Source organism: Leptosomus discolor, chromosome 25, assembly GCF_034619465.1.
Source record: "Leptosomus discolor isolate bLepDis1 chromosome 25, bLepDis1.hap2, whole genome shotgun sequence".
NCBI classification, from domain to species: Eukaryota; Metazoa; Chordata; class Aves; order Leptosomiformes; family Leptosomidae; genus Leptosomus; species Leptosomus discolor.
The window spans coordinates 5,027,987-5,041,189 of record NC_141415.1 but is presented as its reverse complement, the minus strand read 5'-3'; the positions used below and the strand labels follow the sequence as shown (position 1 = coordinate 5,041,189).

The 13,203-nt window shown below is 47.2% G+C and overlaps 1 protein-coding gene across 3 annotated transcripts; it reads left to right on the top strand.

Annotated features, from left to right (window-relative positions):
- The first annotated feature begins 25 nt into the window (after nt 1-25).
- CCDC47 (coiled-coil domain containing 47) lies at nt 26-11,259 on the top strand. 3 transcript variants are annotated; one of them, XM_086477947.1, is made up of 13 exons: nt 26-57; nt 2,333-2,598; nt 2,726-2,833; nt 4,223-4,397; nt 4,710-4,831; nt 5,442-5,507; nt 6,399-6,500; nt 7,373-7,483; nt 8,063-8,148; nt 9,404-9,462; nt 10,148-10,257; nt 10,432-10,599; nt 10,875-11,259. In XM_086477947.1, the coding sequence occupies exons 2-13, from the start codon at nt 2,338-2,340 to the stop codon at nt 10,953-10,955; spliced, it is 1,449 nt and encodes a 482-aa protein (XP_086334073.1). In that variant the 5' UTR covers nt 26-57; nt 2,333-2,337; the 3' UTR covers nt 10,956-11,259. The 3 variants fall into 3 exon arrangements, with proteins under 3 accessions (XP_086334073.1, XP_086334074.1, XP_086334072.1); XM_086477948.1 differs by having other exon boundaries at nt 48-99; nt 5,442-5,504; XM_086477946.1 differs by having other exon boundaries at nt 48-99.
- Nucleotides 11,260-13,203: the final 1,944 nt, after the last annotated feature.

Here is a 13,203-nt window from a genome sequence, read left to right as displayed (position 1 = left end):
ACGCAAAGCACGCAGGCTGCGCCGCTTGCGGCCGCGGTGGCGGGCGCTGAACGGAAGGTGAGGGCTGGGCCTAAGCGGCGGCGTCGCCGCGTGACTCAGGTAACGCGGCCCCGGGCCGGGTCCCGCAGCCCCGCTCCCGCCTCCCTGGGGGCGGCCGGCCCTGCCTCCCCCCCTCCCCGTTTCCGCTGCTCGTTACCGGCCGCCTTCGGCCCCGCAGTGCCCCCGAGGGCACCGGGCGTGCGGGGCCTGTGCTGTGCCCCGCGTGGGCAAGAGGCGCTGGCAGCGGGGCCGGAGGCCCTCAGCACCCCTCGGGGGGTGAGAGCGGGTCGGGGGTGCGGGGCAGGGCTGTGGTGGGTCGGGGGTGCAGGGCAGGAGAGGGGGTTCCCGCGCCCCGAGGCGGCGGGGAGCTAATTTTAGCCTCGTAACCTTGACTGGTGTCCCTGGAAGGAGCTGGGAGCGGAGGCGTGTGCCTGCAGCCGGGGGCGGGGGTGGTCCGCGGCACGGCGGGACGCCGAGCAGCACCTGCGGTGGGTGTCACGGCGGGCGCCGGGCGCCTCTCCCTTCCCTCTCGCTTCTGCGGAGGTCGGGGCGTGAAACCGGCTCCGCTTGCGAGGCAAAGTCGGTGGCGTGTGGCTGGTGGAGGCCGGCCAAAGGACAGGCTGCTGCGCGGAGCTGTTCGTGCTTGGAACCCGCTCCAGCGTGCGAGAGGGGCGGCTGAGCCGGGAGCGTGTACCAGTGCTCGCCCGTCCCTCGTTCAGCTCTCTGGAATCGGCTGCAGAAGTTGATTTTTGCCTAAAGCTTCAGGGAGTTGTAGGGTCTTTCGAAACTGGCTATGCTCAAATAGTCCCGGAATTCTTACTGCTGGGGTTTGGTTGAGCAGGTGGCTCCTTTGTCCTGGTGTTTGTAACCCCTGAGTGCAAATGCTGTCGTGCGTAAGTAGAGTTTTGGTTTTCTGTGTAAAGTCACATAAAGCTGTGACGTACCCAAACACTGTGCTCCATTCCTGGGCTCTGCCTTGTTGTATTTCCCATGTGGATTAACGTTCTCATGAACATGTTCTGTTCAGGGTTTTGCCAGAATGAGAAGCCTTTTGTCAAAGGCGTTTATTTGAGCCACCCTTGTCGTTCGTGGCAGTGGGTTCCCTGCATGTGGTGCTCAGAGGACTGCTGGCCTAATTTAGAAACAAATCGTTTCTAGTTCAAGTTTTTAAGAGAACGATCTCATTAACATGCAAGTTCCCACTCAGATCTTGTTGCGAGAGGGAGTAGAATGAGTCTGGCTGCCAAGCCTGATGCAGCTGATCCTCCGTGGCTGCGTATGAAGTGCGGGAGTGGGGTCACTGCTGCCTGTTCGGGCTCAGTGTTTGGACCTTGGCGATGGTCCCCACAGGCTGAGGGGAGACTGAGACTGTTTTGAGGTCAAGCAGAAAAGGCGTAGGAAGCTGAGGGCAAAAAAAAGGTGACTGACAAACTCTCTGCAGGTTTCTGGCAGATCTGGGGAGAGAGCTCTGGTTTCATAAGCCCCAGTTTACTCTTGTTTTGGGGACCTCGGCAATATTCGTCCTCATCCTGCCTTCTTTTGGTGTAAGCTCTGCCAAAAAAAAAAAAGAAAGTCTCTGTCTCTAAACAGCAATAGTGCTGGGATGCTGTGGGACCTGACTCTGAGCAGGCAGCCAGGAAATCAAAGATGAGCAGCTCGAGGCTAGCAGAGGCGATCGGAGCGTTGCTGTTGAAAGTAAATGACTGAAGCGCATCTTAAGCTTTAGTGCTGTTGTTACAGGTTCGTTGATCCGGCTGTGCCTATCTGCTAATTAATAACAACGGTAGGCAGAGCGGGTGGTCTTGGAAATGAGGTGGTCTTGGAAATGAGGTGGTCTTGGAAATGAGGTGGTCTTGGAAATGAGGTGGTCTTGGAAATGAGGTGGTCTTGGAAATGAGGTGGTCTTGGAAATGAGGTGGTCTTGGAAATGAGGTGGTCTTGGAAATGAGGTGGCCACGCTGAGTGGCTGGGAGACTCAGTTTGGTAGCGGAGCGTCTCTGGTTCCAGAACTTGCTCGTCTGAACAGCTTGGCCAGATGTGAACTTGCTGCTGCCTCAGCTGCTCCTGCTGCAAGCGAGAGTCTAGAACTTCACCTTCAAAGTTATTTTTGCTTGTAAGGGTATTCACTTTCTCGATACAGAAGATGGCAACATCAGGCAGGGGTTTATTTCCCTCTCTGCTCTGACCCTGATCGTGTTTTTAAATTGTTCGTGGAAGCTGGAGGCGTTGCTGAGGTGTGGTGTAATGGAACTGATGAGGACTTTTTGCAATGTTTGATTATTTTTTTTTCCAGTGGAAATGAAGAATTTATGTATTTTTATTGCTGTCCTGTTCATCCCATGGAGTTTTTCTTTGGCAAAGTACGATGAATTTGAGGATGGAGATGACATTATGGAATATGATGATAATGACTTTGCTGAATTCGAAGATGTTAATGAAGATGCAGTCACAGAGTCTCCTCAGAGGATCATCACTACAGAAGATGATGAAGAAGAAGCCACTGTAGAGCTTGAAGGTCAGGATGAGAATCAGGAAGACTTTGATGATGCAGATGCGCAGGTAGTGCCTCATCTCCTTCCTCTGTGTTTCTAATAGTATCTCTAACACCTTCTTTCTCACCTTATCTTTTTTGGATTTTGCTTACCGGGCTTTGGATTTTCATGCTATTTGTGATTTTGTCCTTTAGGAAGGTGATACCGAGAGTGAACCGTATGATGACGAGGAGTTTGAAGGCTACGAAGAGAAACCAGATGCATCTCATAGCAAAAATAAAGACCCCATAACAATAGTTAATGTAGGTATAAATGTTGATCTGCTTTCTATTTGGTGTTTCATCACTCACTTTTAAGGCAGTCTGTCCATAATGGCACTGCTGTACAAATGTACATGAAAGAACCTGTCCTAAAGACTTTGCTATCTGAATTAACAAGAGACAGTGCAGAAATGGAAAGTGTGGAGCCCAGAAATACCTGGAATAATGCAGCAGGATAGCAGCAGAATATGATCCAGGTGTGCCAGCTCCCAATTCCGTGCTCTTCTGCCTTGGTTTATGCAACTTTAAATAGCAGCTCTTGAAGTAAAACTTCCAGGGCAGGTGCCTTTGGTCTGTTGATCTCTGTTTTAAGCTGCTAGAACTCCCATCCTTGGATCAGTGCTGTATTCTGTATTCAAACTGAGAACTGTAATTGGAATCTAGATCAGGAAATTCTTCATTAAAACAGACCTTTTGAATCATAGCTTTGGCCGAAGCATTTTGTGACTTGGCTGCTTTTGGCCGTGTGACTGTGGAGAAGTGGTGGAGCTAGAGTGATGACCTCTGTTTAACCCAGAGAAAACTGTAGGTCCCAGAACATCTGGGTGCTTTGTCGGCACCTGAAGAAGAGGTTGTGATGAGGATATGTTTACAATAAACCGTGTGGTTTTAGCTTGCCTGTGGCTAGAGTTTCAGATTAGAAATTGATTCCTCTGATGGTTTTTGAAGGCAGTGTCTGTGCACCCTGCATCACCTTCTTGTTGCCTTCAAAGAGAGTCTTTTACAGAATGATCAGGTGCTTGAGGCCTATGTTTTTATCACCTCTAAGATCTCTCTTTAAGTATTATCAGCTGACCTTGGTAGTGGAAATAAAGGTTTGGGTATCTTTATGACTGAAGAGGGATACAGTGATAGCAGAACAGCTAATTAATCTCTGAAGATGGCAAGGTCAGGCAGGCTTCCCTGCTCCCCACCCCGCCCCCGCATCTGTGGCTCTTGGTGGCATCCTGAAAATGCTTCTGGACGTGGGGCGTTACCTTAGATTTCAGCAGAAGTTACGTGACGATCAGATAATGCTGCGACGGGCAGGGCATCAAGCTGAAATAATCAGCGGGTTGAAATGCTGGGCTGTTGACTGCTCTGAGGGATACAGAGTGAGCACAGGCTCACTTGGAAGAGAGCAGTACTTTGTTTGTATTAGCCGGGTTTTTTGGGAATGCCGTTATCAGTTGTTTCCTGTATGGTTCCCGTGTCCCAGTAGAGCCAAACGCATTATGTAGGCTTAGCTCTGTCCCTCGCCTTTGTGAAGCTCATTGCTGCATTTGGGATGAAGCTTCTCCACCGCTCCGCGTTTCCCAGATTGTTTGTGTATATGGAATCTGCTCCATCAATATGTAAAAAAAAAACCCAGTCTCCATTCGCTTCCCACAGGTCCCTGCTCACCTTCAAAACAGCTGGGAGAGTTATTACATGGAGATCCTGATGGTAACAGGTCTTCTTGCTTACATCATGAATTACATCATTGGGAAGAACAAAAACAACCGGCTGGCTCATGCATGGTTCAATACTCACAGGGAGCTGCTAGAAAGTAACTTTGCTCTTGTTGGTGAGTTTCATAATGACTAGGATCTGGTTTTACTTTGAATAAAGCTGGGTTTAGACCAGCATGTAGGCTATAACCAATGTTTCCCGTGCGGATACATGCCAGCCCTGCTGACAGCTGTGTGTGTAGGCAAAGTGTGCGCCAGTCTTCCAGTGCTGAAATGAGATTATGGTGGTGGTGTATAAATTATTCAGAAATATCACGGTGATACTGAAGTCATCCAGCAACAACTGAGCTCTAAGCCCACTGATGAACTTTGGTGTTTCAGTGGTGGAGTTTCAGGTGGCAGTTCTCTTTCACTGTTGTTCTCTTCAGGGGATGATGGCACTAATAAAGAAGCTACAAGCACTGGGAAGCTAAATCAAGAAAATGAACACATATATAACTTGTGGTGCTCTGGAAGGGTGTGCTGTGAAGGAATGCTCATCCAGCTAAAGGTAAGGATGAGGGAGTTTGTAGTACTGTTTAGCTATCACCAGTTTTCAGGTTCCAGAGGCTTTTCTGCTCCAGTGTGAGCAACAAGTTGTCCCAGCTTGATGCTTTTGCTCACATTTGGATACAGGGTTCTGAATATGCACCCTGTGAAGGGAAAAGAGGGCTGGTTAGATTAAAAGATCCGGACCGGCCTCTATACTGCCCACCAAAGTAGGTAGGAGTGAGCGCTCACAGAAGGGGTATAGAAAGCAGAAGGAGGTAACTGTAAGCTGAAAAGCTCAGCTGCCATTTAGAGGGACTTAAGCGTGCTGGAGGGATGGACCGACAGGAATTCCAAGGAAGTACAACAAAGACAGATACTAAGGCCTGTACCTGGGATGGAACAGCCCCACACGTTGGTTCAGCTCCTAACTTGAGGGAACAAGGCCCTGAGAAACTCATCTAATGCAGGAAGTAGGCCTGCTTTTGGGCAGTATCGGGGACTTCCAAAGGGCCCTTCAAAGCTAAATTATTCTATGAAAAACATCTACTTATAACTGTCCTGTGTTTCCTTGAGCCCCTCTGCTGCACCCTAGGCGTTCAGCTGTCGTCTTTACAAACTTGTGTTTTCAGTTTCTCAAGAGACAAGACCTACTGAACGTTCTTGCGCGCATGATGAGGCCAGCTTCTGACCAAGTGGTATGTATCGGTCCTTTCGGTCAGCTGTGACAAACGGTCGTGTTCCTTCGGTTCTGCTCTGCTGCTTTTGATTGGTCTTGGGGCACACAAGTGAACTGCTGGTGTCTTTCTGTAGTATCCCGTATCTCCCAGTTCGGTAGCTGTCGAAACAATTGGAAAGAATCATTCATATTTCTTTTCTGCCAGTGAAGTGCAAACTGCTGATGACTGGAAATTGTTTTATCTATGGGTTTTATTGTTTGAGTGGTTTTGTGAACAGTCTGTCGTGCTTCAAGACCTCATCTTGATAAAAAGTGGTTTTACAATCTGAAATACTTCATGATTGTTCTTTTGTCTGTTCAGTCTGCCTGGACAGAGCCGCTTAATGCGTAGGCTGGCCTGGCTGTTATATACTGTGACGTTACTTTTTGCCTTGCCCCTTGTTCTTGGAGATGAGGGTAAACTCTAGCTGCGTAAATGCCAAGAGAGGTTACATTTGGAAGAAGAGTGGCTGTGTGCACTGTGAATACTCCTTCCATGTATCTGTAATATCTATTAAAAATATTTAATTTATATGTGGGCAGTTGCTCATAAGCAACGGATATCTGCACTGCAAATGAGTGACAACCGCTGTTCTAGTCACTGTCATCACACTGTAGCATTATACCTGAATACTGAGTTGAGTCCTCAATACAATTGAAAAGCTACCTTCCCTTAAGGCACACCGAGAAGCTTTAAATCAACAACCGTTATCTCAGCTGTGTGTGGCCTTGCTTGGTCTTTGTTCTGAGGAGTCACAGTGTCAGACAAACACTGAAGCCACAGAAGACAGAGGTCTCTATTTGGCCTGTAGTCTGAAGGCAGAGTACGTCGTATAAATCTGGTCGGAGCTAATAACGTTCTGTCCCACAGCAAATAAAAGTAACAATGAATGATGAGGACATGGACACCTATGTGTTTGCCGTTGGAACGAGAAAAGCGCTGGTGCGACTTCAGAAGGAGATGCAGGACCTGGTATGTATGTTCACCTTGGGAATACTAACGTGATCAGTTACAGGGTGTAAGAACCTCTGATCTGTAGATTGCTGCTTTTCTTGGGAACAGGTGAAAACTTTTGATGGACCTGTTGGAATTAAGTGTGGGGAAAAGATGTTTTCATCTAATAGGTGAAAGTCTAATGCCATCAAACACTGGAGTTGTAGCCAGCTGCCGCTGTCAGAACTGTGGGAAAAGAGGCAGCTTACATCTCCCTTTTGGTGTACAGTTCATCTAGGAGGAGGCTGAAGTATATTGTCAGGATAGACATGAGTGTCACTTCACCTTATTTAAGTTGCATGAATTACTTTTTCAAGGATCGAAAAGTACACTTAATTAACGATATGTGATGTGGCAAGTTTGGGTCCAAGTCATCTGCTTTTACGTGATCTGAAATTAAAACGTTCTGTATGTTCAAGCCCTGAAGCTTGCGGAGAATCCAGTGATAACAAGCTGTGGTTTGCAAATCTTTTCTCTCATGACTTGCCTTGAGTAACAGCACTGAAGTGTGGTTGATAGGATGCCCGTTGGTTTTGTTGTTACCAAACAGTGTAAGCAAAATGCCTTCATCTGCTTTGAGCATTCCAGCATGGATGTATGAGAATTGTTTTATCTTTTTTCTTAAAGTACCGACTATTGAAGGGAAATACTAACTTAAAGACCATTGATACCACATGCTTACTTTATGCTTGAAATGTCCCCAGCCAGACTGAGTGACTGAGGTAGTGTGATTTTTATTCTTTCTTTTCAGGTACTTTTAGGGGTCCCACTATGCTGGAACAGTTCAGTCTGGTAAGATATTTAAAGGCTTGTGGTTTTTGATTTCTTTCCTCTTGTTCTCTTTGAAACAGAGTGAGTTCTGCAGTGATAAACCTAAGTCTGGTGCAAAATACGGGCTTCCAGATTCGCTGGCTATCTTGTCGGAGATGGGGGAGGTCACAGAGGGAATGATGGACGCTAAGGTAATCTAGAATGACTTAGTAGAAATCTTCCTGGGTAACCCTGGCACTTAGAGCCTATGCAAAAAAGTTCTAATCTTTATCTCCTGTAAACATCGGAACAGGAGAGCCAAATAGCCCTAGTGAGATCTAGAGAAATCAAGACCCTGGGGAAGCTTAAGGGCTGGAAGAAGCCTGGAATTCACACATTTTTATTCCTTTTACATAGCAACAGTTAGTCTAACGTGAACTGCAGACTTAAAACTGCCTTCCAAAGCCTGGAAGTTAGCTTCAACCGCCAGGTTGAAGGAGGGTGTTGATGGCGGGTCTGCAGGTCCTCAAAGTTCACATGTTACCAAATGAGTTGCAAAATCCCAAATGAGAGTTACGTATCTAATTATCTGAGTTGCTCATGTTAATTCCATGCGTTGAGGCCCCTTCTAGCAAAAGCTAAAAAAAAATTGTCAGTTTGAATTTCAGTGTTGTGGCAAGCTGAGCACAGCGATTTTGAGTGATACCCGGACACTTTGGCAACCGCAGACGGAGTGGGTAGGCTGCAGAGGGATTGGTGCTGGGAAAAACTAACCCCAGTTTCTCTTTTAGATGATACATTTCCTCACGCACTATGCTGACAAGATTGAGTCCGTCCAATTCTCGGACCAGTTCTCCGGTCCAAAACTTATGCAAGAGTACGTATAAAGCCAGATCTCTCCTCCCAGTAGCTATTGTAAGACTAAGCAAAATAGAGGCTGACAAACTTGTTTGCAGTGTGAAGCCTGCTGGAATGCACACAAAGAGAAATTGGGAGCAAAGGTGAAACAGGTGAATAAATACACTCCCAATGCTTCCAAATGCTGCATTAGTTTAGAAGATCAAGGTGCTGTATTGCCTTAATATTTATTTTTGTGTGCTGGTTACGTTGTAGTTTGGGCAGCTACAAATTTCAGGTAATGCCTGGCAGCTCCAGTGCCCACAGAAAACAGCTGAGTAATCCCAGTAAGGGTACGTGGCATGTCAGAGTTTAAGGGCCAAGAAGTAACGCTGCGGGAGAGCTACTCAACACATTAACTCAGCTGCTAATTGCATGCATTGAGAACTAGTGCAGTGTAAAAATAAAACCCCATCAAGGCTGCGTGCCCTCCCCTGGCTGACATGGCGAAACATTCTGCTGGTGGATCCATCGTGTGCGTCCTCTTGTGCAGGTTGATTCTCAGCTGTGCTTCAGAAATACACAGATGCAGCATCTCTTGTTTCTCGAAGCCTCCTAGTCTTGAGGTGCTCTTAGCTGCTGCTTCAGGATTGCCGAGGGGTGGGTGATCCATCTTACCTGAATTACCACCTAGGTTGTGGCAAGGGTGTGCTACGCTCGCAGGCATAGATGTAAATGATCCATATCAGAACTTGAAACTGTCCTCCAAAAATAGGAACGTGCTTTGATTTAACTGTAAGACAGCAGAACTGAAATTGCTAGGCTTTGGAGGATCTGTGAAACGTAGGTCTGACTTTCTTATGTTAGAATACTGTGGGTGAGTGAAGAATACTTGTGCAGTGAAGACTTGAATTCTTTAGAAAAAAGCTGTTTGTGTTTTTTTTTTTCCTAACATACTTACAGAAGATCTGTAGTAGTGTAAACAACAGTACTATAAACAAACTGAATGCCATTAAAAATACCCAGGCTGCCTTAGGGCTCAGATGACCTCTGACGATCAGATTGGATGGTGCTGTTAGTGTGTTTTTTACATGAATGCCTTTTCACTGCATGCTTTTGAGTAAAACACTGCAGGAATATGAGTATTTGGAAACTTAAATTTGGGTTACAGCCAAAATTGAGTAGTTTGCAAGTGTCTCTTGGTTCTCGATGAGGTTTCCCCTCACAATGTTAGGTATTTTGTATGCCCATATTTTTCTTCACTCATTCCAGTGATTTTTTTTCTTTCCTACCAGGGAGGGTCAGCTTACAAAACTGCCCGAAACTAAAAAGACACTTTTGTTTACATTTAACGGTAAGAAAGCTGCTGTGCGTGTCTGTCTGTGCATCTGGGGGAGTGCTGTGCTTTATTTGTGCAAGTCACGTGCTCAAGTTCTGCCATCTATGGAAGACAATATATGACAGATGACTTCAGCATGTGTAAGAGGATCATTGTTGGATTAAACAGTGAACAGAAGGCAGTAATGTATTGTCATGGTAATAGGATACTCAATCTTGCTATTACAGGTCTTAGCTCATACTCTACTGGTGGTGGTATTGGGTCACCACTGGAAGATGGCTGGGTTTTAAGCCACACGCCTTGCAGTCTGAGCTTGCACAGAATTACTTGGGTAACCCTGGTTGGAAATAAAACCAGCCTGTTGGGACCCTTTTCTAGAAAAGGCCCGTGGTTTTCTGCAAAATTCAAGGCGGTAGCTCCACGTGAAGCTAACGTCAGAGCCCGAGTTCAACCCTTGTTTGTATTCCCTACTAGTAAAGCTAAGAGGGCTTGTGTGGTGGACATGTGCCTGTCACTGTGTGAGGAATCTAAATGTGCTCTCCAAAGCTAAACACCTCTTTTAGTTAGTTATGTCCTTCCTAAAGAGGAGGATAAGAACCGCTTTCTTTCACTAATGGCGTGAGCAATAAGGAAAGAGCGTTATAGCAAGTTGAAGAATCCTGCCAACCTCTCTGAATTAACGAGAAACTCTTTATTTCAGTGCCTGGGTCAGGCAACACTTCCCCAAAGGACATGGAGTCTTTGCTGCCTCTGATGAGCATGGTTATCTATTCCATTGACAAAGCAAAGAAGTTCCGTCTGAACAGAGAAGTAAGTTGTGTGTATTTTTCTGTCTTCTGAATATCGTATGAAACTGCAGCCATTACTACTGGATCCTTAATCTTATGACTGGGAGCTGTATATTTCTAACATAACTACCAGAGATGCTGCATCCTGCTCGTGGGGAAATCCGTGTTAACTGTATGTGCTTTTCTCTGTGAAAAGGGCAAACAAAAAGCTGACAAGAACCGGGCTCGCGTGGAAGAGAACTTCCTTAAACTGACTCACGTGCAAAGACAGGAGGCTGCGCAGTCCCGTCGAGAAGAGAAAAAACGGGCAGAGAAAGAGCGAATCATGAACGAAGAGGATCCTGAAAAACAGCGTCGGCTGGAGGTGAGGTGGATTTTCAGATTGTTACAAGCTACCGGCAGATTTCTCCAGGGCTGCCTGTAGGTGTACCAGCAGTGGCCAACTTTGACTTCTGTTTGCCGGAAGGCAGACGACTTCTGCTTTCTGAAACGTGTGAAGGCTCCCAGTGAGGAGCCAGCTCACGTGGTTAGAGAGGTGAACCCAAGGAGGTCACCTTTTTTTGGCCCTTCTGAACTGATCACCTTGCTCTTTGGAGAGATCCCCGGTGCTCATTCAGCTCTCTGTGTCCTTGCCTACAGGAAGCCGCTTTGCGGCGTGAGCAAAAGAAACTGGAGAAGAAGCAGATGAAGATGAAGCAAATCAAAGTGAAAGCCATGTGACTCCATTGTGAAAGTGTCTCAGTGCCACCTGCAGAATTTTTAATTCACAGGGTACAAAGGCCTACTTAAGTCCATAATCCTACGCTTCTTTGAACACTAGTAGCCATTAAGAGAAATGTCCCTTGCATTGGTGTTACTTATTTAAGTATTACAGCAACATGCAGGTGTATGTAGAGAGCTTTGTCTCAGCAGTTTTATTCCAGGTGGTATAAATTTTTGCTACTTGTCCATTTAAAAAAAATTTTGCAATATTCTTGAATGCTCTTTGTCATTTGTTCTTTAAAAACAGAAGATTGTAAACCTGTCCACGTGTGCTGGTAACATATTCCTGCTTTGGTTTTAAACTTTGGTTTTGGTTACTGGGAGGGAAGGGGGGGGGGGAAACTTAAGGGGAGGAAAACTGCACAATGAACATTTACTGTGCATTTATTTGCATCAAGCTTGTAAAGGCACAAAACTTAGAGCCTTCCATACACAGTATGGATTCTTCAGGGATTTAAGCCCAGTAGAATAGAAGTGATTTTTATTTTCTTTTCTTTTTTACAAACAAGGGACTGAAACAGTATTAGGTCACCTGTGGGCATGATTGGCATATGTGTAAAACATATAGATGGGTTAGACATGAAGAATGGAACACACGAACAGTTTCCTACTTGTGGTTTTGAATGCTGCAAGCTTCATACAATGTGACTCAGTCTGTAATGTTGGCGTGGTGTTTCTTCAGGAGTGAGCGCATGGTGAGTAGCAGCTTCAACGAGCTTTCCTTGAGTATTTCTAACTGTACAAGTTTGCCTCAAAAACTTTCCTCCTGATCTCAGCAGCTGCTGCCTAGTTCACCTCAGCCAGAAGGTAGATTCAGTGAAGTATCTGCAATTGCCAATTTCCCCAAGCAAGGAAAAACATTTCAGAGGCCATGTATCCTCTTCCTCTGGTAAATGATCACTTCAGGTTTCTGAATATAAATGGGGAGAATGAAGTGAATGCCCCTGTGCAAGCACTTCGCTAACTGAGAGAGCTCTGCATTTTATAAATGCTTCCTGTCTTGAAGGAATTTTATTGTTGCTTGTAACAGACTTTTAACAGTTCTGTGGGGAAAAATGTCTTGCATTTTCTTGTTCAATACTTTGTGCAAACTTGGTTCTGAGGCAATAAGAATGAGCTGCTGTTGAAACAGCAATTGCTTAAACTTCTTGTTCCAGCATGGGATACTTCACACTGATTTAAATGCAAATGTCTGTAACCTGATACATGCAAATATATTAATTTTGTAATGGTTGGTAAAATTATTTAAAACAAAAACTAATGTAGATTATGTGAAATTTTAGCACTATTTAGCTTTAAAGATTAATACGGTATTGTTTCAGAGTTCTTTGAAAGGAAATACTAGTTTGTGCTCTTTTGAGTCAGCGGACAGCTTTCCTGAAGTCCCATACATTTGTGGGCCATGGCAGCTAATTTTGTAATATGAACATTCAAATGAACAATCTAATTAAGAGTAAAATATAATTGAAACACTCCACCTGCCTACTTTACTTGGCTGGACTCTGTGTTCCTTTTATCTAGTAGAACCTCGAAGCCCCGTTTGTCCAGGGCAGGTTTCAGTGGTGGTTTTAGACACGCGGGAGCTGGTGCTGTCTCGGCTGCCCTGGGGTGGAAGTGACTCGTTCCACGCGGGAGCTGCTCCCCGTGAGGGCGGTGGGTGCTGGGGGAGGGCCCGGGCCCGGGGCAGGCACCCTCCCCTCGTGCAGGCCGCGGCGGGTGGAGGTGGAGGTTTGCCCCCTGCCTTTAAGGCCGGGGCCGTGCAGGCGCTTCCGCGGCACCGAGGGCGGGCAGGGTGCGTTCCCCGGTGCCCGAGGAGCGGCCGGGCCGCGCCGCGGGGGCGAACCCTCCGCCGCTTTCCGAGGTAGCCAACATGGCGCCGGCTGCTTCCCGCCCTTGCTGCGCGCTGCAGCCTCGGCGGCAACGTCACGCGCGCGCCGCGACCTTCGCATCACGTGGTGGCGTGCTGGCGTCACACGCGCAGCGTCTCTTGCCGGTAAGCGGCGGCCGCAGCCGAAGGAGCGGGTGAGGGGCCCGGCGGGCGGGCGGGGGGTCGCTGCCCTGCGGGGCCCCCGCGGGCCTTGGGCGGCCTTTGCCGTCCGGTTGCGCTCCGGTAGGGCCCTCCCGGCCCGGGGCTGCCGGGCCCCGGCGTGGGCGAGGGCGGGTGGGAGCAGCGCGGCGCTGGGTTGCCGGGGCGAGGCGTGAGGGG

Coding starts and splice junctions, on each gene's coding strand:
- CCDC47 (XM_086477947.1), top strand. CDS start 2,338: ATGAAGAATTTATGTATTTTTATTGCTGTCCTGTTCATCCCATGGAGT. Junction 4,832..5,441: donor GAATGCTCATCCAGCTAAAG/GTAAGGATGAGG, acceptor TTGTGTTTTCAG/TTTCTCAAGAGACAAGACCT. Junction 5,508..6,398: donor GGCCAGCTTCTGACCAAGTG/GTATGTATCGGT, acceptor TCTGTCCCACAG/CAAATAAAAGTAACAATGAA.